The sequence below is a fragment of the Vulpes vulpes genome, chromosome 2, assembly GCF_048418805.1.
Source record: "Vulpes vulpes isolate BD-2025 chromosome 2, VulVul3, whole genome shotgun sequence".
In the NCBI taxonomy this organism is placed as follows: Eukaryota; Metazoa; Chordata; class Mammalia; order Carnivora; family Canidae; genus Vulpes; species Vulpes vulpes.
Window position 1 is genome coordinate 16490078 of NC_132781.1, and position 26870 is coordinate 16516947.

Sequence of the window (26870 nt, forward strand, 5' to 3'; positions counted from 1 at the left end):
CTTAATTTTGACGTCACTCCTCACGGGCATCACGTAACATCGTAGTGACGTCTTCAGTGTGGACAGCCCTGGTCCAAACCAAGTCTTTGACGGGCGGCAATCCTTCCAAATTTCCTATTTCTCTTTGAGCCGTGCTATATAGGTACTTCTGGAATGAGGAACGAACTAAACTCAAAAAAACGCTTCTTGATTAAAGTCAGCCCCAAACTCTCGTGCTTTACCCTCCTGCATAATCTACCGCACACCAATTGATCCGGAGAGCGGGAGCGGCGAGCGGAGACGGCAGTCGGGCCACGTAACGCACCCGGCCCGCTTCAGCAAGCCACGCCCAGGGTCGCGGATTGGGCGTGGCCCAACCTAGGGGGGCCGACTGGGCGTGGCGTGCGTGAGTGAAGGCGTGGCCGAGAGGAGAAAACTGCGCTCTGGATCGGAGTCGGTAATATCCGGGCATTCTCGGTAATTTCCGGCAAGGGTCCCCTCCTCCGCCGATCGGCCTCGGGCATTTCCGGCCTCCTTCGGGCTTTTCCGTCTGGCTCCCGCGCGGATCTCTCCACTTCGGGTATTTCCGTGTCCCGCTCGGAGGTACTCGGCAATCGCTCGGCCTCCCCCATCCCCCGGTAACGGTCGCTGGTGAGTTTAAATGAGCCGGGGCTGGCCGGGCCGGAGCCGCTACGGGGGGGGCCTGAGGCACTGCAGAAAGTGGGCCTGAGCCTCAAGGATGACGGTGCTGCAGGAACCCGTCCAGGTAATGATAACGTCGCTCGCTGAGGCTTGGCTCGCAGTCTCGGCCGGGAAGCCGCGTATGGCCACTCCGCGGCCTGGTGCGGCCTAGGCCCGGCTGCTTCTCCCGCCTCCCCTGCTGCCGGGTCCTGCCTGCCTGCTCGTCGGCTCCGAGGCCTCGGCCGCAGCCCGAGCCGTGTTAGCTCAGGTCCTGCGTTGCTTCCACCCGCGGTGTGAGCGCGGTTCGGCGATAATGTCTCCTTCCCCCGCCGGGCCGTCGTCCGGCCAGCCCCTCCTGTCAGTGCAGGGGCCTGGCCCCGACCCGAGTGAGAGACGAGAAGGGGGGTGGGAGGGGGGGGCGGCGGAGACTCGCCCCAGGTGCTCCCTCGCCCAAAGGATGATTGGGAAGCACATCTGATCAGAGGTTGTGCCACCTTCGTAATGGTGGGGCAAGTTGGCGGTGGGGCTGTTTGGTTTTGTTTTTGTGCTCTGGGAGAGGGTGGAGGGATGATAGGATCGGTATTTTTAATCCTGATTTCTGTTTTGGCAACAGACGTCCTAGCCCACGTTGTGCGTTTCTTGCTCAGTGGGTTCCACCCCCACCCCTACACCCCCCTTGGACAATGATCTGGGAAGAGAACTCCAAGGCCCAGTGCTGAGGGGCAAGCACTCTTGGGGGGGAAGGGGTGGCAACGGCCGATCTGGGGGTTTCCCCCATGACCTGTGATGGGGATCTGGAATGTTTTGTTGTGCATGTTGATAAGGCGTTTAGAAAATGAAAGACAGATCAGGGTTTTTACATCCATTTCACTGTGCTTACGACACCAGGGTATGCTTTGACGCACAGTGCTCTGTTGGCATGGGAGAAACCCTATTGGATTTGAAGTGTGATGCAGTGCCAAGTCATCCCCCCCCCCCCCCCCCCCCCCCCCCCCGCCATCTCAAGAAACTGAATCTTTTGTCCCTTCCTGATGGACCAGGTCTGGGAGACTTTCCACTCACCATAGGATCTTTGGCTTGAATAGAAGAGTTGACCTCTACCAACTGCTGTCATTGAGTTATGGGCTTTCTTTATTTTGAAGTTAGAAGGCAAATCGATTTTAGAAATCACTTCATATTACCCTTAATAGGCCTGTGATGTCAAATGATAAATATTCTAAATAGATTACCACTTCCGTATTTCCTTAATTTTTCTTTCACAGGATGAAATAGAAATTTCTCCCAGTTGGCTGCTTCTTTAACATACAGCTCTTCACATATAGTCGCTCTTGGTATTTGAACTAATATAATGTGGGATTCTCTCTCAGGAAATTTATGTTTGTAAGTTGTATCAATGCTTCCAGAGTTATTTCTTGCCATCGAAATTCATCTTACTGGTGAAGTCTCTTTTAAGATTATTTTTTTGAGGCCTAATGTGAGATTAGAAGTTATCTGTACCTTCTTAAATGGATAAGCAGATCACTCAAGTTGTTTAATTTCTGTTTCATATTCTTGTAATTTTGTCTTAACTAATGATACATTTGCCTTCTCTGGCCCCAGAAGTCTTCTCAAATGATAAACTAGTTTCATTGTTAGCCTATAACCACTATTTAATAACAATTTCAACTTGTATAAAAACATGGAGAAGAAAAGAAATATGTAGCCTATTCCTCGATGTACCCATCAGGTTTACTCTTTTTTCCTTAAAGTACTCTTGGTGGTAAGGCACTTCAGGATTTTCAAGGGCTTGAAAGTCAATTTTGTCGTCCCCCACCCTCACCCCCCACTACCTTTGTCCATTAGATTTGGGGACTATGACTACAATATGACTACGTGAGAATTTTGGTTGTAATTTATAGTAAAAGAATTCACTCAAGAAAGGATCTGGAGCAGTGGGAGAAAAAAGCCATTTTAGCTACGATGATAAAGATCGACGGATTGCGGATAGGGCTGAAAATGGGAAGAATTAGGGAGAAAATAAAAATAGGACAGATACTGTTTATATGGTTTTTTAAAACTATGCTAAGTAATTGTACTTGTAAAGGAAGAGTAAGTTGGAAAATTGTTGAAGGCATCATGATATTACTAGGCATAGGAAAAAGTTGAGAGGAAAGATAAGCAACAGTTTTCTGCAGTTTTTTTTCTTTAAAGTTTTACTGTGGAATAGCCAATCTCATAAACCACCTAAGCTTAAATATTAGCTCCTTCTCCAAATTGTCTCTCACAGAAAAGCATTACTTTATATAGGAGTCTTGACACACATCTCTTCTATTAGGAGGCAGAAATTTTGTCAATTATTTTTAATATAATTGGGGAAGACACTAGCCTAAATGACTTCAATTAGTGTTAATTTGGATATTTATAAAATTCACCTGATGAAATTGATTTAAAAAAAAAAGACATTAATGGATTTATCAATTATTCCTGGGGGTAGAACTTCACAGAAGTGTCAGATGAAGTAGTAAACAAGGCTTGTAAAAATTGCCTTAATCAGTATAATGAGTGGGTACTATACACATAATACTATTTTAGAGATCATTTAGATAATGAAGGAATACTTTTGATTCGGAATAAGATATACAGGGACAGCATCTTTTTTTTTTTTTTTTTTTTAGATTTATTTATTTATTTGAGAGAGGGGGAGAACAGAGGGAGAGGGAGAGAAAATCCCAAGCAGGTTCCACACACAGCTTGGAGCCGGACATGGGGCTATGGGGGTGAGGTGGGGCTTGATCCCATGACCCTGAGACATGACTCAGATCACAACCTGACCTGAAACCAAGCATTGGACACCTGATGACTATGCGACCTAGGTACCCCTACAGTGACAGCATTCTAACATGGATTCAAAGGGTACCATATTTCAAATAACTTAGACTTGAAGTGTTATATTTAGGAAAATTGTGTTAGATGACCAAAAAAATGGCTTTGTTGATATCAAAGATAGATGTGAACAGTTTCAGTAAAATTGTTCTATTCAATGAAAATAGAAAAAGAGTGAAATTTCTAAATATATTTTGTGGCTTTTAAAATATGTATGTGTAACTAAATTGATAAATCAATAGGCGTTTGACAATTTGATCTTCTTTCAAAAAACTGGTTAGCTGAACACATTTGTTTATGAAATTTTCTTTTGGAAAACAGGAGATTATCTTCTATTTAGGTCCAACATAATGTCTTGAAGACAGTGCTATGTAGTACCTGAACTGAGAGAATGAACTTTGGGGAATGAGGGTGAAGGAGAAGGTCATTGCAAATAGATAATCATTTAAGTCCTTTACGGACTAGTGTCCTGATATAGCCCTTTTTATGTTTATGGTCTATAAAGAGAGAAAGCACTAGACAATAGTCACAAATTAATAATTACAAACTATGATAAGGTCACTATAAATAGGTTGTTAGGAGAGAGACCTATTAGGAGGGACTTGACCTGAGCCTAGGTGTCATGTTTGCAATCGAACTGCCAAAAGAGGTACTGTAAAACAGCAAAAAGTTAAGAAGCAGTCTCAATGAAAAAACCAAATTGGGAAGAATGTTACGCACCTACTATGTACCAACCACAGAAGAATATAAAAGACATTCTAAAATCTTCTCTAAAAATGGCATCAGGATAAGTCCTTTTTGAGCAAATAATATTGAAGCAGAGATCTGAAGGTTGAGAAGGAAACAGTAATTTTGAGAACATTACAAGAAAACAGCATGTGCAAAGTCCCTAAGACATAGCAGAACTTGGCATTGAAATAATTGAAAGGTGGCCAGTGTGGCTGGAGTTGCATATTAATGGGAGGCTATTATAAGAAGTTCAGTTTTCATTCTCAGTGTTTGGGGAGTCACTAAAGGATTTTCAGAAGAGGACTGACTTGATCTGAAGTAGATGTTAGATCTCTTGGCTACTATATGTGAAATGCAATGAGAGAAAGGAGGCATGAGTAAAAAGAGTTTAGTCTTAAGAGGAAAGTAACCTGGACTGAAGTGGTAGTAGTAGAGTAGGAAAGAGGTTGATATTCAAGAGATGTTTTGGAGGTAGAACCTAGGAGATGGAAATTGATTGAATGGGAGAGGGTGGGGATCAAGAACAGCTGCCTGGATTTCATTTTGGTGGTGCCATTCAATAAATGAAGAATCTTTTGAGTGGAGGACAAATCTGAAGGACAATCTGTTTTCAACAAAATGAGTTAGAGATATTTGTGAAACAACCAGTAAAATGTAGAGACATAATCTCTGATCTTTTGAGGGGTCTAATCTTGTTGGGAAGATAAGAATGTTTAATAGGAACAATTGGGTAATGTTACAAGTCAGTATGTATTTGGTTGTACAGATACTAATACAGAAATTTAAGAAGTAGATCCCTGTAGACTAGAAAAATGGGAAGTGTTTCTTGATGGAAAGTTTTAGAAGATGGGAAGGGTTTGAAGTGGTAAAGAAGAGAAAGAATGTTTTTGGTATGGAATAGTATCAGCAAAAGCCCAAATTTGAGAATGGTGTTTAGGAACAGCAACAGTAAAAAATGATAAAATATCATAGTCTTGGTTAGAATGGGAATTGAGAGTAAGAAGAAATAACGTTTTGCTAGTCAGGTAGAATCAGATTATGTGGGACTTAATATCCAGGTTGAGTGGTTTAAGGTATTAGTAATAAATAGCCATTCGAAGTTTTGAACAGAAGAATATGTAATGAAAGCACTGCTTTGGGAAAATTAATCTGGTGCTATTGGGAAGGAGGGACAAGATAAGAGTTAGGGAGACATACAGATGAGTAAAATAACCTAGTTACATGGTAATGTATACCAGGGTTTCTTATTCTTGGCACTGTTGATATTTGGGACAAGCTAATTTTTTGTTGGGGGGAACTCTATCCTATGTATTGTAGAGTGTTGTGCAACATCCCTGGCCTCTACCGACTAGTGCCTCCATTTGTGACTACCAAAAACAGTCCCCTACAGACATTGCTAAATATCCTTTGGGGGGCAAAATCACCCAGACAGAGAGCCACGAATGGAGACCTAAACTAAATTAGAATTCTAGAAATTAGATTGTAATGTATAACAGGAAAATTCCACAGTGATATTTTTTTCCTTATACCTTCTTATATTGTCTGAAGCTTTTATTACCCGTTTCTCTTATGGTCCAAAGAAAGGGCAGCTATTTTCTTTTGACAAAAACAAGAATAAAACAAAATAATTTATATGGTCACATTTTTTTATTTTTTTATTTTTATTTTTTTTTATTTTTTTTAGGGTGAGGATTCTTTTTTTTTTTTTTTAATTAATTTTTATTGGTGTTCAATTTACCAACATACAGAAAAACACCCAGTGCTCATCCCGTCAAGTGTCCACCTCAGTGCCCATCACCCATTCCCCTCCAATTCGCCCTCCTCCCCTTCCACCACCCCTAGTTCGTTTCCCCGAGTTAGGAGTCTTTATGTTCTGTCTCCCTTCCTGATATTTCCCAACATTTCTTTTCCCTTCCTTTATATTCCCTTTCACTATTATTCATATTCCTATATGGTCACATTTAAGTGTGAATTAGTTGTACAATTTACAGAGGTTTGTTTACGTTTTAAATAATACTACATGTTTAAGAAGAGCGAAGAAGGAACTTTGCCATTTCATTTCATTTTGTTGTTGTTTTAAAGATTTTTATTTACTTGAGAGAGAGAGAGAGCACAAGCAGGGGAGGAGCAGAGGAAGACGGAGAAACAGACTACTGGCTGAGCAGGGAGCCTGACACAGGGCCTGATCCCAGGACCCCAGGATCATAAAACCGGAGCCAAAGGCAGATGCTTAAACAGCTGAGCCACCCACGTGCCCCTATTTCATTTTATGTTGTCATCTTCTAAATTATTGCAACCTAGGGCTAGCCCATTCATTTAATCAATAGGAATTCTCTTTTAAACTTTTTTTTTCTTTTTTTGAGAATTGGGGCAATGTTGCTGTTTGTCTTCATAACTTTTAGTAGCATTTTATACATCTGGCTTTAATTTGTAGAACTCCTGAGGTGGTGCACTGAATGATATGCTTTTAGGGGCAGGAGTTGAGCAGAAGTAGATAACTAGCAAAGAGGCTGATCTTAGCCCTGCTCTTCATAAACTACTAATCTGTAGTGCCTTAGAAAATAGTCCATTTCCCTTCCTCCCAAAAAGACACCATCACTGAGGAACCTAGAGGTGCCTGAGCAGAGTAGTGGTGGACGCTATAGGTAGAGTTTGAGTTGACTGCCATTACTATCGCTTTCTGACCCTCTTAAGAGTTGGTAATAAAGGAATGATATTCTTCTGAGCAAAGCTTGATTTTTACATCAGAAATGACTAGAACCTTTTATCATGATACTTTTTCTCCTTCATTTCTTTAATTTTAAAAAGGGAAAACATTCCAAAAGTTCTAGGATTTTATAGCAATTTTATGTATGTCAAGTTTTTCTGGTAATCAATTGTAGTTAGCTCATGAATCATTTGGGCTTTTAGCTTATATGTTAACAAAATAAACAATTGTGGCAGATATGCTGGGAGATGTTACAGTAATGGAAACTAGATTTTTTGAATTTGTTTATATTGGGAGACAGGAAAAGATGATTTTAAGTGTCTGCTATTTGCTAGGAGCACTATCTATGTATCATGTCATTTAATCCATGCAAGTCCAAGAAATAGAGCTGTAGATGAGAAAATTGAGGCCAAGAAAAGTTAAATAATTCCCTCCAAATCACACTCTTGGAAGTGCTGGCCCACAAATTAGCACACATGCCTACAAAATTAAATCCTGGGTATATTCTTTCTACTCACTATATTCTTTCATTTACAACAAAATTAAACAAGTAGGTTCTTAGGAAATCCCCATTATTTTAGAAAGGAGTAATTAGGTGGTAGTTATTTGCATTACAAAAGAATAATTCTATATATTACAGAGTTCTTTCAATAGAGATTTGCAGAGATCCTTAACTGTTGGACTTTGAATTGACCTTTGAACAATGCAGGAGTTAGAGGCACTGACCCTCATGTAGTTGAAAATCTGAGTATAACTTTTGCCTCCTCAAAAAGTTAACTCTAATAGTCTGCTCTTGCCCAGAAGCTTTGCCAATAATAGTTGATTAACACATTATGTATTATATACTGCATTCTTATAATAAAGTAAACTAAAGTAAAGAAAACGTTATTAAGAAAATCATAAGGAAGAGAAGATGCCTTTATGGTAGTGTACTGTATTTATTGAAAAAGATCCGCATATAAGTGAACCTGTGTAGTTCAAACCCATGTTGTTCAAAGGGGAATTGCATGAGAATAAAGAGAAACTTAAGACTAACCTAAGATGCTAAGAGTAGGAGAACTGGCAGAAATCAAAGATCAATTTTTATTCATTCAAACTGAATGAATTTTTTATTCATTCAAACTGAATGCCACATTGGTTAGGCACTTGCTATAAAAGTACATAATAGACGCTGGGAATATAATAAATGAACAAAACCAGATGTAGTTCCTACCTTTCTGGAGTTTATATTATAGTGAGGAAGACATTATTCAAATAGTCTCCTGAATAAAAGTAAAATTACATCAGTGAGAAGTATTACAAAGGAAAGGTACTTGATGCTTTTGGAGTATATAATAAGGATACCTGACCTCATCAGATGTCCCGAAAAAAGTGTTCACTGAGAAAAAAGTCCAAAGAATGAATCAAATTTGCATAATTTGGAAGAAGAGAGGAATGTGCCAGATAAAGTGACTATGTGTATGTTTAAAGGACCTGTGGCAGAAAGGTAACATAGCAGGTTTGAGGAGTTGAAAGAAGGTCATTGTGCTGACACAGAGAGCATAAGAGAATATGATACAAAATGAATTGGAGAGATAAGCAGGGACTATATACCATCCTCCCTGGTTTGGTGTTTTGGATTTTTATTGTTAAGGACAATGAGAAGACAGTGAAAGATCTCAAGCAAAGGAATAATATAATCAGATCCAATTTGTGGAAAGCTCAGAGGGAGAGAATGGATCATAATGTGGAAAAGAATTCAGTGATGACGAATAAGACACAAATTAATCCAGGGGAAAAAATGGTCTGCCTTAGAAAGTAAATGTTTATTTTCTTCCTTCCATTATTATAGATGCCTAATTTAAATGAATATTCTTTTGAAAGATACTTCTATGGGTGGTTCCAGAACCCTAGGTCATGTATGTCTGGTAGAACAGCAGAGGGACAGATAACGTTCTTACAGGGGTTTAGAATTCAGCCAAGTACTTTGCTGGGTTTATCTCAAAGGTAGTGTTTTTATCTTATTTTACTGATGATTAAAACTGAAGCTCTTGGTCATCGGATTAGTGTCAGAGGGTTAGGATGAGGTTTAGGGTTCATTTGCTGTGAGTTGGAGTTGGAGATTATATTAAACATTCAAGAAATTGTTGAGTCAAATTAAATTTGAATATCCATTAGTCTTTTGTTTTCTGAATGACTTTCACATTATTCTCAGTGCAAATGTTGAAGTTCTCTAAGGAAAACATTCAGTTTATCACGTTACCTTTTATCTATGTCTTTTCTGTGTCATAGTACAGAGGAGATATAGGCCAGATAGCAGAGATTCTGTAGTATACTTACAACCTAGTTACATTTACTCCTTGCCAGCACCATGTATTTTTGTTCTAAAGTTCATCTTTCCAATTGTTTGATAAAAAAACAAAAGCACAGGGGTACCTGGCTGGCTCAGTCAGTAGAGCATGTGACTCTTGATCTCAGGGCTGAGAGTTTGAAACCCATGTTGAGTGTAGAGATTGCTTAAATAAATAAACTTAAAAGCACAGTAGCCACAATGACAGTGACCAAATAGATGCCTATGGCATAATACCTGGCTTGTTCATAATTTGAAAATCCAATATATTGGCCTTGTACAGCTCCCCTGAAAACCTTGATTCTCTCACGTTCATTTTTAAAGATTATGAGGGAGAGAGTATGCAAGTGAGCAAGCGAGTGTGGGGTGGGGTGAGGGGCAGAGGGAGAGGGAGAGAATCTCAAGCAGACTCCCAGCTGAGCACCTGGCCTGATACGGGGGCTCCATCTCATGACCCTGAGATCATGACCTGAGATGAAATCAAGAGTTGGACACTTAATGGACTGAACCACCCAGGAACCCCGTGTTTTTTATCAGGGTTTTGTTTTTTATGTTTTTACTGTCATCAGGATCATATAGCAAACAAAATAGATGTTCATTAAATGTTTACCGAATGGATAAAGAATATGCTCCAGAAGTGGTAGGCATATTGAGAAAGATGATAAGGCAAATGATCTGATGGTATACTTGGAAGTATGCAACATGATCTAGGTTGCTATTAACCAGAAAAATCTGAATATCTTCCAGGTATTAATAGGTCACATAATTAAGAAATTTTGTTGCCCTGAAACCTAATCTATTTCAACCCCTTTGTCAGACTAACTGGTATCTCCTTACCAGATTCTTGCTTCTTTGCTTTTTAATGTTTAGCTTATTTCTGTCAAGAAACAGCTAGATGTTATTTTGTACTATTTTATATTGTCAACATTAATGTTACCTTTTATTCATATTAGTAAAAGTTGATTATATTAAGAATGTCTTACCTTATGTGTTTTTTTGTTTTTGTTTTTTTCATGAGAGACAGAGAGAGGAAGAGACATAGGCAGAGGGAGAAGCAGGTTTCCTTCAGAGACCCCGGGATCATGCCCCCAGCCAAAGGCAGATGCTCAACTACTGAGCCACCCAGGTGTCCCATTACCTTGTGTTTTATCTCCAGATTGGGTTTCTAAAAATTTCTATTTCAGTAAGTGGAAAATGGATTCAGGGCTCCAAAACGAATACTCATTCTACAAACATTTATGGAGCATGCACTATATTTAAAGGCAGTTATCTAGGAAAACTAGAGAAATAACTAGTTAAGTAGTATAACCAGGGAGTTATAGAGAAAAATAGAATCTGGCTTTTTTTCCTCAAGAAGTTGCAACTTAGTAATATAACCAAATCTAATGAACAGCCTGATATTTCTTTCTTTCTTTTCTTTTTTTTTTTTTTGAAAGAGAGAGGGCATGTGCTCATGAGCCAGGGGCAGGGGTGGCAAGGAGAGGGAGAAAGAATCTTAAGCAGGCTCCATGCTCAGTGTAGGGCTCGATCTCACGACATTGAGATCATGACCTGAGCCAAAATCAAGAGTTGGATGCTTACCTGAGCCACCCAGACCTTCACAGCCTGATATTTTTTAAAAGTATAAACGAAATTGTCTAGGACCTCAAAGGACAGGGTAATTAATATTGCAAGGGATAGATCAGTAAAGGCTTCGTGGAAAGACAGAGGAACATGTAAAGTGAATTTTGAAGAAAGGATAACTAAAATTTCAGGAGATAGAAGTTAAAGACAGAGTATAACCCAAATAGGCAAAGTCTCTGAATGAGACTGTATGAAAATACAGTGAATGTTTAGGGACTGGTTCTAGACCATGGGCAGCTTTGGTGAGTTGTGAAAACAGCTGAAAAGTGGAGATGGGATTTGAATAGTTTACTAAGGAGTTTGTGCTTTATTGTGTAGATATTTTCTAAACTCTGTGGAGCTATCCAAGAGGAATCATTAGAAGGTTTTGATCAGGGAGGAAGACATGATGATTATAATGATGATGGCACAGCTAAAATTTATTGAGTAATTATTAGGTATGTGATAAGAACCATTATGTACTTACTGGACTCTTATGTTTTAAATGAAGAGAGTAGGACTTGAGACATTGTTACTTGCCCAAGACACAGAAGTAGTAAGTCATGGAACATGGATTTGAACCCACGTCTTTCAACTGTCATCTTCTGTTTAGCAGTGATGATATTTATGTTTAAGGAATGTAATTCTGGGATAGGGTAGATTACCTTACAGCTAATAAGTAGGAAGAGCAGGAAGCTAAGAGTTTATTTATTTTGGGAGTTTTTTTTTTTTTAATTATTTATTTGAGGGAACGAGATAGCACAAGCAGGGGAAGTGGCAGAGGGAGATGCAGACCCCCTGTTGAGCAAGGTGCCAACAAGAGGCTGGACCAACTGAGCAACCCAGGCTCCCTGACTCTATGAGTTTAAAGAGATTATTATGGAATGGGACTAGAAAAGGGAGGATAGATTCTAGATACCATTCTTTTTTTTTTTTGGTTTGTTTTTTAAGATTTTATTTATCTGAGAGAGAGAGAGAGAGAGCGAGAGCACAAACATGGAGAGCAGCAGGCAAGGGTGAAGCCAACTCCCGGCTGAGCAGGGAGCCTGATGGGGGGCTCCATCCCAGGACCTGGAATCATGACCTGAGCCGAAGGAGGCGCCCTCTACTGTTCTTTAGGTGCAGTTTTGTAAGTGACTGTTAAACACTAACCAGCTCTTTTGAACCATTTAAATCCATAATGTACCCAAATTGATTTACCAATACATTCATTATTTCATGTTCTTAATCCAGCATCGCTGACCTTATGTGGTAAAAAATGTTTTTGAGTTTCAAACAAGGGTCACCTCTCCTTATCCTGGCAGCAGCAGTGTTCCTCTAGGCCCTAGTACTGTAGTCTCCTATGTGCAAAAGAGAAAGTACCTTTCTAGGTCAGGAACTTGTCTCTTCTCCTTTCCTTCAAGTATCTAAATTCAATTCTATAAATATTTATTGAAACCTGTTATGTATCAAGCTTTAATCCTGTCTCCTATCAGCTAGACCAGTGATACTTAATGAACCAGGATATTCGTGAATCCCTAACACTGTACACAGATTTTTCTTTTTCTTTTTTATTTAAATTCAATTTGCTAACTTAGAGTATAACACCCAGTGCTCGTCATATCATGTGTGCTCCTTAATGCCCATCACCCAGTTAGTTACCCTATCCCCTACCCACCTCCCCAGATTTTTACATACACACACACACACACACACACACGTTGGTTTTTTGTTTTTGTTTGTTTGTTTGTTTTTCTGGAAAAGAGGTCCAGAGCTTCTACAAGTTTTTGCAAAAGAGTATGCTGTAAAAGGAAGGAAAACTACTTATCTAGAAGAGTAAAAGAATGATTCTGAGCTCTGAATGCTTACCAGTGAAAAGGTTTAAAAATAAAGATATCTAAACTCAGCCCCAGCTTCCAGGGATTGTGATGTAGTGGATTTGAGGTAGAGCAGTGTCAAGCAATGATACTTGATACTTCTGATCTAGACAGGAGTAACACTGAAAGGTACTTCATGAGAACAGAAGCTATTTGTTAATTACTGTAGTCTAGAAAGGGCTGGCACATAGTAGACACTCAGTAAATATTTATTGAATGAATGATTACTAGAACTCTTCAGTTCAGAAAAGTTAAAAAAGATACCACCGGGCAGCCCGGGTGGCTCAGTGGTTTAGTGCCGCCTTCAGCCCAGGGCCTGATCCTGGAGACCCGAGATCAAGTCCCACGTCGGGCTCCCTGCATGGAGCCTGCTTCTCCCTCTGCCTGGGTCTCTGCCTCTCTCTCTCTCTCTCTCTCTCTCTCTCTGTGTGTCTCTCATGAATAAATAAATAAAATCTTAAAAAAAAAAAATAACACCACCCCCCACACACTGGTTTTCATTCATGGTCAGTCATGCTGCGATCGGTAAAACAATTTCCTCACACAGTAATAATATGCCTTTGTACTCTAAATAGCTGAGGACATTGTTGATATCCACCACAGGCAAATGTTATTGGAAATAAAGTCAAGGAGGAGTGCCTCAGTGGCACAATTGGTTAAGTGTCCAGCTCTTGGTTTTGGCTCAAGTCATGATCTCAGGTCATGAAATCCACCTCCATGTCAGGCTCTGTGTTCAGCACAGTCCACTTGAGATTCTCTCTCCCTCTCCCTCTGCCCCTCCCACTCGTGCTCTCTCAAATAAATAAATGAATCTTAAAAAAGTCAAGAAGTGGTGAGGAGTAGGAGCCTCATCCTCAGTTAATGGTATGTGGAAGAATTATTAGTAGCAAAATGGAACAGTTTATTGGGGATTCTCGCTGTTTCAGCACAGCTTGTCTTTGGTACCTTTCTTGTTTAAGCAGTTCTAATTGGGGAAAAATCCTATAGTGATCTAACAGTCCATCTTAGAAGGTCAGTCCTATTGGTATTTATGGCCTTCTCTTTTTTGTCTTCCCATCTATTTTACTTCCCAAGTAATAGAAGACCTTCCAATGACTGATGAGGTTTTTTTTTAGCATAGTATATTTCAGTATTCCTTTCTATTGAGGGGCATTGTGGGATTAAATCATATGGAAGTATTCCAGAAATAAGCATATATGGCAACTAGCAGAGAACTGAAGTATGGTAAAATTACAATTGTATGAACCCCTTTATCTTCTGGAAATTAGGAGTAGGGGTGTTGGGAACAATCAGGCTTTGGGATACCAAATTATCTTTATTATGAAGTTTATAAGTATCTGAAAATTCTAGGATTTGCCAGGTAAGTCATATTTTTATGTATGCTGTTGGAATCATCCTATAGGTTATGCCAGCTACTTCTGAAAATAGTGGAGGAGAGCAAAATGTACATTTTAGACCAAAGGAAATTTTCTTTAGAGCCCAACTAACTTGGGTGGATTGTGAAAGGAGATAGTATTTGTGATTCATTTCTATTAATATGTAGGATATTTTATTGAGTATAAGAAATGGCTTAGGGCCAAGGAAGATCATAAAGATGTAACAAACAAGGACTTTGGAATTTGAATAATTCAAGCCTTTCTTTTAAAGCTAAGGGATATGGCCTGAAGGATTAGAAATTACTGTATTCATAACATCTTGAAATGGACATTAGATGAGACAACCTCTTTGGCTTTGGGGAGTCTGTTGAGTAGTTGTTTTTAATCAGAGTAAGTCTTTTTTAGATCAGTCCTTTTCAAACTTTAGTATGCATATAAATCACCTGGGGATCTTGTTAAAATGCTGATTCTGATTTAGTAGGTCTGGGGTGGGGTCTGAGATTCCATACTCCCAGAAAACTACCAGAAAATACTAGTGTTGCTGCTCCAAGGACCATACTTTGAATAGCAGTTTTAGACAATTCTTAAAGTAGTAGGAAAGGACCAGATTAAGAACACTAACATTAGAGGGGAAAAAATGCTATCTGGATTAGTATAGTTGTCTGGATTAGTATAGTTCATTCAAAATTAAATTTAAATTCCTGCCCTCTTCCTTTCCCTTGTGTCTGGCTAGAAATGGTCAGATTAGAACATCTCTGAGACCTTAAAAAATTTAGACTATATAGACAAAAAGCTTAAACAAGAGGCTCTAGAGATCCCAAATGAAATTCATTATCAATTTTTTTCTTGAGGAAATAGAAAAATACACCTGTGGGCTAAGTAAGTCATCAACTACTACTAGGACTTTTAATACAAAAAATTATAATTAATAATACTCATAGAAATGTTACTAAACATTTGCTTTTTCATTAAAATATTTGAGCTTTTACTGTATCCATGGCATATGAATTACTTGTTATAATGTAGTCTAGCTTTACTGTTATGGTGCTAGCTAGTGGTCTTCATTAGGTAATCCCATCTTACTGGTTTTATTGTAACTCTGTTAAATTATTCAATGAATTATGAGCTGGTATTTATGCTAGAAATAAAAAATACTGTTGTATCACGATCAGTTGTAAGATATCTTAATATGCAAGTTTTTGAAAAATTTTAAATTAATTGGTGACTTTTATATCTTGCGATAGACTAAAGTTAAACCTGGAGAAGTTAGAAGAAACTCCCGTGGTTTAGTGCTCCTAAAAATGCTAGGCAAAACGTAAATATATGTAAACACAATATACATATACATAATGTATATGATAGACTAAAAATTAGTGTTACATGACACACTGAAACTTAAAAGAAACCTGTCTGGTTTAGTGCTGCTAAAAATGCTGGGTGAAATAGTAAGAAAAGATAAATCACCTAACAGAAAAATGTAGGACACATAAGCAGGCATTTGCCAGAAGACCAATAAACATTAAATAAATTACAAATGAACACAGCCTCATTTTAATACTCAGAGAAGTGCTAATTAAAAGCACTAGATAAGCATTTTACATCTATCAGACTAGTAAAAATTTGGGGGCACCTGATTGGCTCAGTCTGTAGAGCATGCAACTCTTGATCCCAGGGTCATGAGTTCCAGCCCTACATTGGGTATAGAGATTACTAAAAATAAAAAAATAAATACACTTAAATTTTTGACAGTACGTAATGTAGATAAGGATATGGAATAATGGGAACTCGTACGTTTTTGGTAGGAGCATAAAATAACCAACAATTTGAAAATTATTTGCATAACCTAGTAAAGATGTACATGTGTATGAACATGAACTCAATAACCCCGTAATTTCATTCTTACATATATATCCTAATTTGGAGAGATCTTAAACAGATAACCCCAAGAGACAAATACAAGAATGTTCTTTGCAGCACTATTATAACTGGGTAGCAAGGGAGAGGGGAAAGATACAACCAGAAATAACCCAAATGTTCACATGCTTTAAATAGATAAAATACATTTTAGTGTATTTATACAATGGAAATATATTTATTCAGCAATCAAAATGAATGAACTCCCAGCCGCACAGATTGAGAATGAGTTTTTAAAATACAATATTGGGGGGATCCCTGGGTGGCTCAGTGGTTTAGCGCCTGCCTTTGGCCCAGGGCGCGATCCTGGAGTCCCGGCATCGAGTCCCACATCGGGCTCCCGGCATGGAGCCTACTTCTCCTTCCTCCTGTGTCTCTGCCTCTCTCTCTATGTCTATCATAAATAAATAAATAAATAAATATTTAAAAAATAAAATAAAATACAATACAATATTGGGTTACAAAAGCAAATCATAGCAGAATATGTAAATATGATTATATTTATTTAAAATTAAAAAACCAGGAAAACTAAATGTTGCATTGCTTAAAGATGAACGTATAAATCCATAAAAATTGTGAGGAAAACCTAAAGATTAACAAAATTCAAGATGGTGGTTTCAGAAAGAGGTCTTGTGACTGATGAGCATGTAGGGAAGGAGCTTCAAATATATAGGTAATATATTATTTCTTGAGCTGGATAGTAAGCACATGGGTCTAAATGTTTTTATTTATAATTACTTAAAATGGTCTTCTATCTGATAAATACTTTATAGATATGTTTCTTAACTCTAAAAGGAAAAATATGGTGTGCCTGGGTAGCTCAGTTGGTTAAGCATCCAACTCTTGATTTCGACCCAGGTTATGGGTCGAAACTCAAGGTCATTAAATAGCCCCCCATCAGGCTCCACACTCAGCATGGTGTCTGCTTGATATTCTCTCTCTCCCAAAATAAAATCCTTTTTAAAATAAAAATAATAGAAAAATATATTCACATAGATTAAAGGTTATTCCTATAATAGCTCTACTCATCTCTACTCCTAATATGCTTCCTTGTGTGGATGAGAATAGGGTAACATTAGAGCTGACAGATGGGGACATTTTTGTGGAGGAAGACATACATTTCATGTATATCGTGAAAAATTATTTAAACCACTGTTATAAGTTTAGAGTAGTATAGTTTAGTGGAGTGGGCAGACCTATAAACAAGTAACTATAACAAAATATGAGTGCTCAACTGGAAGAGACATGCTTACCAAAAAATGGCTAGGAATCAGCCAGGAAACCTTCATGAAGTAGATGTTTATCAAGCTGGGTCTTTAGAGATGAGCAGTTTCTAAAAGGAGGTAGGTGAGGGAGCCTACATTACTCTATGGGGGAAAAGGAAGTACAAAGGCACAGAGGCCGAAATGTCCATGGAGGTGTCAGTGAATAAATTTAATTATGTTTGGAGCCAGACTGTGAAGAGTCTTGTGTAGCAAACTATGGAGTTTGCATGATGGGCACTGAGGTTTTATTACTCACACTAGGGTTGTTGATTTGTTTACTATATGCAAATCTCTGCTTGGAGTTAATTTGAAACTCTATGTTTGTGTATTTATGTTCTTTTTCCTCTACTTTCAGGCTGCTATATGGCAAGCACTAAACCACTATGCTTACCGAGATGCAGTTTTCCTTGCAGAACGACTGTATGCAGAAGGTTTGTAATCTCTTCATTTCTATAAAACCATAAATGAATAAAATATATGGAATTCTATCATTTCTTATGACATATATAACAAGATTCTGGGGATCACTTTTGTTTTTCCTTTATGATGGACACTAATTCATAAAAACTTTTTCCTATATCTGTTACTTCCCTTATATGCTACTTTTTTTTTTTTTAAAGATTTTATTTATTTATTCATTAGAGAAACAGAGAGAGAGAGAGGGAGAGACACAGGCTCCATGCAGGAAGACTGATGTGGGACTTGATCCCGGGACTCTAGGATCATGCCCTGGGCCGAAGACAGGCGCCAAACCGCTGAGCCACCCAGGCGTCCCCTTATATGCTACTTTTAATAACTATAGAGTTGTTTCAGTTTTTACACTTTGGCTTGCTTAGTCATTTTCCAATCTTTAGATATTTTTTCCAGGTTTTTTGTTAGAAGAGTCTATATTCTGTGGCTAAGAGCATGAATTTAGTCTATAGTCTTGGTATAAACCCTTAATTCTGTCACTTAAATAAACAGGAGTCTGAGGTCCCAATGAGAAGATTTAGAAGACAGGCTTAGAAAGAAAATAATGCAATAGATTACCCTATCCTGCTCAATTATATAAAAGGAAGGTTTATCATGCATAATCTACTTATATAGATTTTCATTGATAGCTATGCAACCTTCATGTTTTTGCTGTTTTATACTTTCTTTTTTGAATGTGTTTATTAAAGGATTGGCAGTTTCTGGTTTATTATAGTTAGACTCCAAAAGATTGTGAATTAGTGGTTTCAAATTAAGACGATTCGATTTTTCCCATAGAATTGGGACAGGATTCCAGATGAATCTGCATAAAGCTGTTCAGTCCACTTTCTGCCTGTTTTTGATGCAGCACTTGACACTTAGAAAGTTGCTCAGTAAGTTCAGTTTCTCTCAAACAGTTGACCTTTGAACAACATGGATTCGAACTGAGTGGGGCTATTTGTATGCACATTTTTTTCAATACAGTACTGTAAATGTATTTTCTCTTCCTTGTGACTTTTTTCTTCAAGAGAGGGTAGGGGGCAGGGAGGAACAGAGGGAGAAGGAGAGGGAGAGAGAGAATCTAAAGCAGGCTCCATACCCAGTGCAGAGCTCACCATGGGACTCGACCACACAACCTTGAGATCATGACCTGAGCTGAATTCAAGAGTCAGGTGCTTAACTGACTGGGCCACCCAGGTGCTCCCCCCCCACCTTATGTTTTTACTTCATGGCATTTTCTTATCTTTAGCTTACTTCATTGTAAGAATACAGTATATAACAGTATATAACACATTAACATACAGAATATGTGTTAATCTACTGTTTATGTTATTAGTAAGGCTGTGGTCAACAGTAGGCTTTCAGAAGTGAAATTTTGGGGAGTCAAAATTAGAGATTTTTAACTGCAGGATAGGTGCCCCTAACCCCCTCATTATTCGAAGGTAACTGTAGAACTTAATCACTCTGTTTAACTCTAATTTCTGTGAGGGAAGATTTTAGAATTTAAGTGCAACAGGAGCAGATACTATAATAATATAACAATGACAAGCATAACTTCTACCATTTATTGGTTTCTTACTATGTACTAGGTATTCTACATACTTAATATTAGTTAATTCCTTATTTAGTCTTCAGTACTATAGACATTGCTATTGCCATTTTAGAAATGAAGAAACTGAGACCAATGTTCACAGGCAGTAAGTGGTAAATCTTTTTCATACAAAGGGCAGCAAATACATGTCATTCTGATTTATGATAGACATCACTAATCTATCATACTACTTATTCCCATTGAACCAGCCTTGGAATTCTTGTTGACACAGTTGCTGGCTGACAACAATAATTGATCAGAGTTGGTATATTAGATATAACCTGTTTGCCCTTTTGCTCAGTGGCCTCCCATGCCACTAGTGGTAGCTCCTGTGTTTTAAGAAAAGACACTGAATACAGCATGAGGCTAAAGAAGTAGATGGACAGGACCCTCTGAAAGCCAAATTCTTGAAATAATTTATCAATTTCTCTAGTTCCTGTCTCTCTCCTAAGAGTTGCATAGTTAGCCTACCTAGACTGTGGTATAGACAAAATGGTCTAAGAGAGACTGTCAACTCACATGTTCATTTGCTCTTAGGTAAGAAGTTATTCTGAGCCTAAAGTTCCTCATCTTTAATTTAGGAAGAAGAATATCTATTTAACAAGATAGTTTTCAGCACTAATTATAATAATCAGCTATAGTTTCTGGCTCGTAGGAAGTCTTTTACAAGTTCCTCTCCGCTAGCATATTCTAATACAGTGGCTTGTCAGATTTTTTTTTTTTAACTTGTTTATGATGCACTCTGATATTTTCTATTTGAGTGTTTGTTGTTGTTGTTTTAATGCAGGTTGATATCCACTAAATTGATTTCACAATCCACAGTGAATTGAGACTTGCTGTTTGGAAAAACTGTCCTAATCTTATCATCTCCCTTCATATCCCTTTCTGCCATTGTAAGCACCTATTTTTCCTTCCCACTCCCAATACCTGATCTCCTTGACCTAGGTTTTTCTCCATTGCTAATTGATTAACTGCTGTACAGAATATAGATTCAGCTTTTCTCCTTGCCCTAATAGATAGCATATAGTACCTCTAAAAGTTTTTAAGGTTTTTAATTGTAATATATATATATATTTAGCTGTTGGGAATAAATAGAAATGGGTGGTTAGGAACAAACAGAAACAGCCTTAGACTATATGGGCAAAGAATACATTAATACAATTAATATGATAGGTCCTTGGAGCGAGATGATTTATTATTGTTCAGAAAACTAACCAGATGTAAGTTTTTGTGCATTTTATCTTATAAGGATATGCCCAGGACCTCTGGGAAAAGATGAAAAATTGCTATTTATGAGAACATATGGGATTGGCAATTTTATGTAAATGGTGAAAAGCAGGGAAAAAAGTAGCTGAAGAAATTGTGTCAACATGTGTTCCCTAAGTTATCTTGAGGGTCCTTGTGCAAAGCTCACAGTTGCTTGAAATCTAGTATTCTCTCTTGATGTAGATTTTGTATCCTACACTACAAAATGTTTAAGTATAAATACATTTTATGTTACCATAAAATAGTTCACTACCTGTCTTAATGATTAGTGGGCCAGATGTAGAAATTGCACTGGGTATGTTGATTTCAGTAAATTGGGCTTAGTTAAAGAGAAGTGAACCAGAGTAAAAGGTTCAGCATCTGCTTCTCTTCTCTGTCTTAGCTGTGATATTGAGAGCCCAAACTCACAGAAATATGTGACTACAAATGGCAACATTTAAAAAAAAATTATTTACCAATTTATGTTAAGGTCATTATTAAAGTGGAAATATCAAGAATGCTGCTAATGATGTGGTTTCATTTTTAGGTCATTATTGGAGAATTTAATACATATATCTAGTCTAAAAATTTGGTCAGCTTGTTATATTGGGAGAGGGGGAGCCTCCAAAAGGATATCTGGCCCATTGGCTTAGCTAACCTTTACCAGTATAGTTAAATGCTTGCCAGTGAAAAAGATGATCCTTCTTAATTGTGATAGTTTTCATTTTTATAATGTGTTAGTGATTAAGACTCAAGTCTTCCCAACACACATTTTTTAACTTGAAACTCAACTGTTTCGTTGCATTAATTTAGCTGTTTCATACAAACATCACACACACCAAACTCAATGCATACACAGTTGGATTCATAACATTCCTACACTAAGACATCTCTTACTAGAAAAGCTTCCTAATTGGTCTTCCCATATCTATCCTTTCCTGCCTCTTCTTTCCACTTCCCAAATCAACCCGTTCTCCTTTCTTTCTTAAAATGCTTCAGAGGTATCTGATTGCTATAAGGATGTATCCCTAAATCTTTAGACAGCTTGCAAAGCCTTGTACAATCTAGCCATCTGCTTTCTCCTTACAAATGCCCACTTTCCCCACTTCAACACTAAAAGCCTTTCTAAACCTTCCTTCACCCTTCTTACCTATTTACTCTATGCCTGGCCTCAAAGTATTTTAAACCGTTATTAATCCTGTCATATACAACAAATATAAAATGAGTTAGTACTGAAATTTAGGGTGTAAACAACTGCAGAGAAAAAAAGTGGGAATAATATTAAAATACTCATGTTGTACATGTAAATGAGGTATTTAACAATAGAAATGACTCTAAAGGATGGAATGCATCATGTGGCATCTGAAAAGCACAGCACCCAGACAATTGAAATCCTTCAGCAAAAGAAACGTTAGTGATGAAATGGAGGTATTTGAGCTTGTAGCTCAGTGCCGTGTACGTATAACCCACATTACTATCAAATGACTATTCAGGTATTGTAAATTTAGGAGAAACCCGAAGATAATTTGATAATAGCACATACAGCTCTTACCATGGGTCAAGTACTATCCTCAGTAGTCTTTATGTTAATTCATTGAATCCTAGTAGCACCCTTAGAAAATCAGTATCTCTTATGTCCTTATTTTACAGATGAAAAACTTAAGAGACTAAGAAACTAACTTGCCATAAGTTATGAAGCTAATAAGTGGTGGTGCTGGAATCTGAGCCCAAGCAGTCTAGAGTCCATAGTTCTAACACATGTGTTGTACTGCCTATCCTTGATTTAAGAACTTAAAAAAGATAATCAAGATGAAAAGTGGGGCATCTGGGTGGCTCAGTCGGTTAAGCCTCTGCCTTCAGCTCAGGTCATGATCCCAGGATCCTGGGATGTATGTAGCCCTGCATCGGGCCTCTTGGTCAGCAGGGAGTCTACTTCTCTCTCTGCCTCTTGCCCAGCTTGTGTGCTCTCGTGCGCATGCACTCTCTCTCTCAAATAAATAAGTGAAATCTTAAAAATCAAGGTGAAAAGTGTGTCACAAATCATAGATGATTTCATAGATTCTATGCCCTTTGAATACTCAGGACGTCAGAGTTCATGACAAGACAACAAGCAGAGTACTCTAACCTCTAAGCAGTTCTGTATGATAATTGTAGAGTTTATCAAGACTAGAGAATCCTCATTCATCAGACTTTTAAGTCTTGCCAAAACTAGTCTGTTTTGGAAAAGGCTGCTCATTTATATTGTAAGTCAACATGAAGAAGAGGTGTCTTCTCTGCTTTGAAAGCACTGAGGGACTAATTCACCTTCCTATTTGATGGAAATGTATCTGGAGGATGCAAGCCTAAACCCCCTTAATTATTTTGGACTTCTATAAAATGACCTTTCAATTTTTGAAGCCTAATCTGTAAGAAGAGGAGCTTCAGTATTGTTCTACAACTTCTTTTTTGTTTTTGCTTTTTTCACTTAACAATGCATTCTAGAAATCTTTCTGTGACTTTTTTTCTTCTTTTGACAACTTGAGAGTGTTCCATCATATGGATGTACCATAATTTAACTAGTACATGATTGATTTCTCAGTATTACATCAAGAGTGACTGTGGAGTCCATGTTCACTTTATTTCTGGTTATAAAATATATTATGGACCATATAATTCCCAATCACATATTTCAATTAAGGCTCTAAGTGAAGGATGGTAAATAAATGTCATGCAGACATCTATAACTATTTCTAGGTTGTCCTGTTACTTTGATCTCTGCACACTTAACTAGCTAAGCCATGATCAGCCTTAGAAGTTTTTTGAATTTAGTACCTGAGGCAGCCACTGTCAATCAATGGAGTTACTGTTCAGATGAAATCTCTTTGTTAATAGTGTATGCTTTTTAGCTTTATTATAACACACTACAACTGATTCAGTGTTTTGGACTGTTGAGTTATTTCTGAGGAGCCTCAAAAACCACCCAGGTCTCTCCAAGTCTTTCATAGCCCTTCAAGTGGTTCTGGATTTACTTCAGTATCTTACACTTTCATTAACCTTAAGGTGTGCTTAAACTTCCAATCCATATTCCCATCTGAACTGGTAGATTTTAAGGTATTACACTTCAAAAAGGTAATTGCAGTATGGCACTAAAATCACAGACAGAATATTTGGTATCTTTATGTTATATGGAATTTTTCTGCAGTGAAAATAGACCTAAACGGGAATGCCTGGGGTGGCTCAGTGGTTGAGCATCTACCTTCGGCTCAGGTTGTGATCCTGGGGTCCTGGGATCGAGTCCTGCATTGGGCTCCCCATAGGGAGCCTGCTTCTCCTCCTGCCTATGTCTCTGCCTCCCTGTGTCTCTCATGAATAAATAAATAAAATCTTAAAAAAAAAGAAAAGAAAATGGACCTAAACATAATCAAATATTTATAAACAAAATATTTGATAAAGCATTGTTAAAAGTTAAACTAGTTTTGGGGAGCCATTTTTGTTGGCGTAATCAGTAGTTTTAAAAACTCATAAGTGAGGGGCACCTGGGTGGCTCTGTGCTTGAGCATCTGCCTTTGGCTCGGGTCATGATCCCAGAGTCCTGGGATCAAGTCCCGCATCAAGTCTCCCTCTGCCTATGTCTCTGACTCTCTCTGTGTGTCTCTCATGAATAAATGAATAAAATATTAAAAAAAAAACTTATAAGTCAAACTAGGCCTTTGCAAAATCAAGAAGAAATCACACTTTCTATTTTATGTGAATTAGCACTTAGAGTTCAGTGAAATTAAGAATTTGTTCTCACTGCAATAGAGCTTCCTGTTCATGTTTTTTTTTGCTTCTGATGTCCTACTACTATGTACATACCATTAACATGTTGCCAGATTTTCTTATCATTTACTACATATCATTCATTGCATATTTCTTTTGTACTAGGGTTTCATGAAAAAGACCAGAGAAGAAAGGTTTTGTTAGTTTTTGCTTGCATGTATATATGACCCAAAAGAACCTTTATAAGAGTAAACTTTCAAATTACCTTTTTTTATCCTGAACTTTGAGTGAAGTTAACTACTTTTTATCCCAAACTTTGAGTGAAGTCAACTTTTTAAGAAAATGTGACAAGTTTATCTTGTCCGCTAGAGTAGTGATTCTCAAACTTCAGTGTGCATCAGAATTGCCTGAAGGGTTTGTTACAACACAGATTGGTAGTACCCATTCCCAGAATTATTGACTTAGTGTCTCTAACATGAAGCTAAGAGTTTCTGTTTCTAACAAGCTCCCAAGTCAGTGCTGATGCTAGTAGAGGGACCACACTTTAGAACCACTGGTTTAGAACATTCCTCAACCCAACTGAAATTATCATATAACCCATTTTTAGAAGCATAGATTTGTGATTTTTCTTCTTTCTTTCTCCTTTGTTGTTTCCTCTAAGGATTCTTACCTAGATTGGTTGGGAGCTTGCAATGATAGAAGTGAGGTGATGGTCAGTTTGGGAGACAGTAAATAAGGGGGGAAAATGCCACATTTCATTAATTTAAAAGGGACATTTCCTAAATGAAGCCTAGGGGACAAATTGAATAATTCTGCTCTTGCCATTGCAGGCCAGTGTAATAATTGTCACTGTAGAAGTGTTAAGTTTGTCAATTGAGTGTTTAAGTGTTGTGGGTATTCACAATTTAGAATTTTTCTTTTGTCTTAAATTATCTTGAATATAATTTAGTGTATATTTGGTGTTAGAAATAAGTGTGGGTTTTTAAAAATCTGGTCCTTTTTTAATTTAGAAAATAATCTCAGATTGGTAATTAGCTTTATAATCCTGAGTTTTCCTCTCATGAAATTTAACTTCTTTTGTCTCAAAGAGTCTATTAGAAAAATATTGCCAAAAAGACAGTTTAGTGGTATTCTATTTAAAGGTAGGTGTGGGTGTGTAGGTGTGTGCAGAAGCACACGCTTTTCTTAAGGATTTATAGAAAATACAATGACTGTCTTCATTGTATTATTTCCTTGGTTATTTGTAAGAAGGTGAAATCAGAACTTGGGGAACTAAGATTTCTATCAGTAAAGTATTTCTCAATTCAAATTTGGATTAATAAATGATTGTTTTATATTAAATAACATGACTAATATTTTGTTGCTAAACTTGTTTATTACCAGATAAACAGTGATTACCTTTCAACATACTGAATAATAGCCATTTTTTTTCATATGTGCTCTTAGTACACTCAGAGGAAGCCTTGTTTTTATTGGCAACCTGTTATTACCGCTCAGGAAAGGCATATAAAGCATATAGACTCTTGAAAGGACACAGTTGTACTACACCGCAGTGTAAATACCTGCTTGCAAAATGTTGTGTTGATCTCAGCAAGTAAGTTTTTAAATCTTTTCTATCTAATTTTGTTTACTTACACTGTAGAATTTTGGATAAAATCCTTTTCATAGATTAAACTCTGACTCCCTTTCTCCCCTCTTATTTGGTAGTAGAGATTTGTCTATTTCAATAACTTAAAATGTTTATACTTTTGCCTATGGCATTATCATTTTTGTTATGGAGCGATTTCATTGTTATGGTAATAAATATTAGAATTTAACTCTGAAGAAACTTAAGTTATAACTGATTCCTAGCATTTTCCAGAATTATCTGAAGTATTATTTCCTTTCTTTGCTTTCAAATGGAATAAGCCTGAAAACCTCTTTACCTGTTCACCTGAGATTAACACTTCGTTGTGTCTAAGTAGCTGTATAATTATTTGCCTTTCAAGATCATTCTATTTGGGAACCACTACTCCTACCCCTTTGAAGCAAGGGGGCAGATTCAAGAGAACACTTATTTTGAACATTACAGTTAAATCAAGTCAGCTGTCCCTATTCTGAATCTGGAGGCAGCTATAGATATAGGTAGTTATCTTATATTAAACTCTTTACTGTGCTGAAAGAGATGGAATAATTGTAAAAGGCTGTAAGTGAATTTAGTTTGTAGTTTTATAGTGAGAGGACACAAATAAGCCTAATGAGGTCTTCCCAGACTAATAATAACTATTGTATTTGTCTGTTGTCTAATTGATGACTTTTTAAGTTAAAGCTAGCTAAAATATTTATAAAATTTCTGAAACATTTGTTATTGAATTATTTTTACTCCAAAGCTTCTAATGTTAAATTCTTAAAAATTTTATTTAATTAGCTAGTTTCTTAAGTCAGTTCTTAACCTTAGACATTCTTACCTATTTACAAGTAGTCATGGTTTTTTAAAAGTCCCACTGACAGTAAAAGAACTGTAGATATCACCTTTTATGTTTAGGATATGCTGTGTAAACTTACGT

General features: G+C 37.5%; 1 protein-coding gene across 22 annotated transcripts in view; it reads left to right on the forward strand.

The window, feature by feature from the left end:
* Nucleotides 1-371: 371 nt before the first annotated feature.
* The window catches only part of CDC27 (cell division cycle 27), a 70410-nt gene continuing 43911 nt past the window's right edge, over nt 372-26870 (forward strand). For 12 of the 22 annotated variants that reach the window (XM_072746920.1, XM_072746918.1, XM_072746923.1 and 9 more), the window contains exons 1-3: nt 418-745; nt 17656-17731; nt 25771-25918. In XM_072746920.1, the coding sequence (XP_072603021.1) occupies nt 719-745; nt 17656-17731; nt 25771-25918 (251 nt within the window). In that variant the 5' untranslated portion in view covers nt 418-718. Of the gene's footprint in view, nt 746-17655; nt 17732-25770; nt 25919-26870 lie in introns of all 22 variants that reach the window. The other 10 variants (XM_072746926.1, XM_072746927.1, XM_072746930.1 and 7 more) reach the window with 4 other exon arrangements.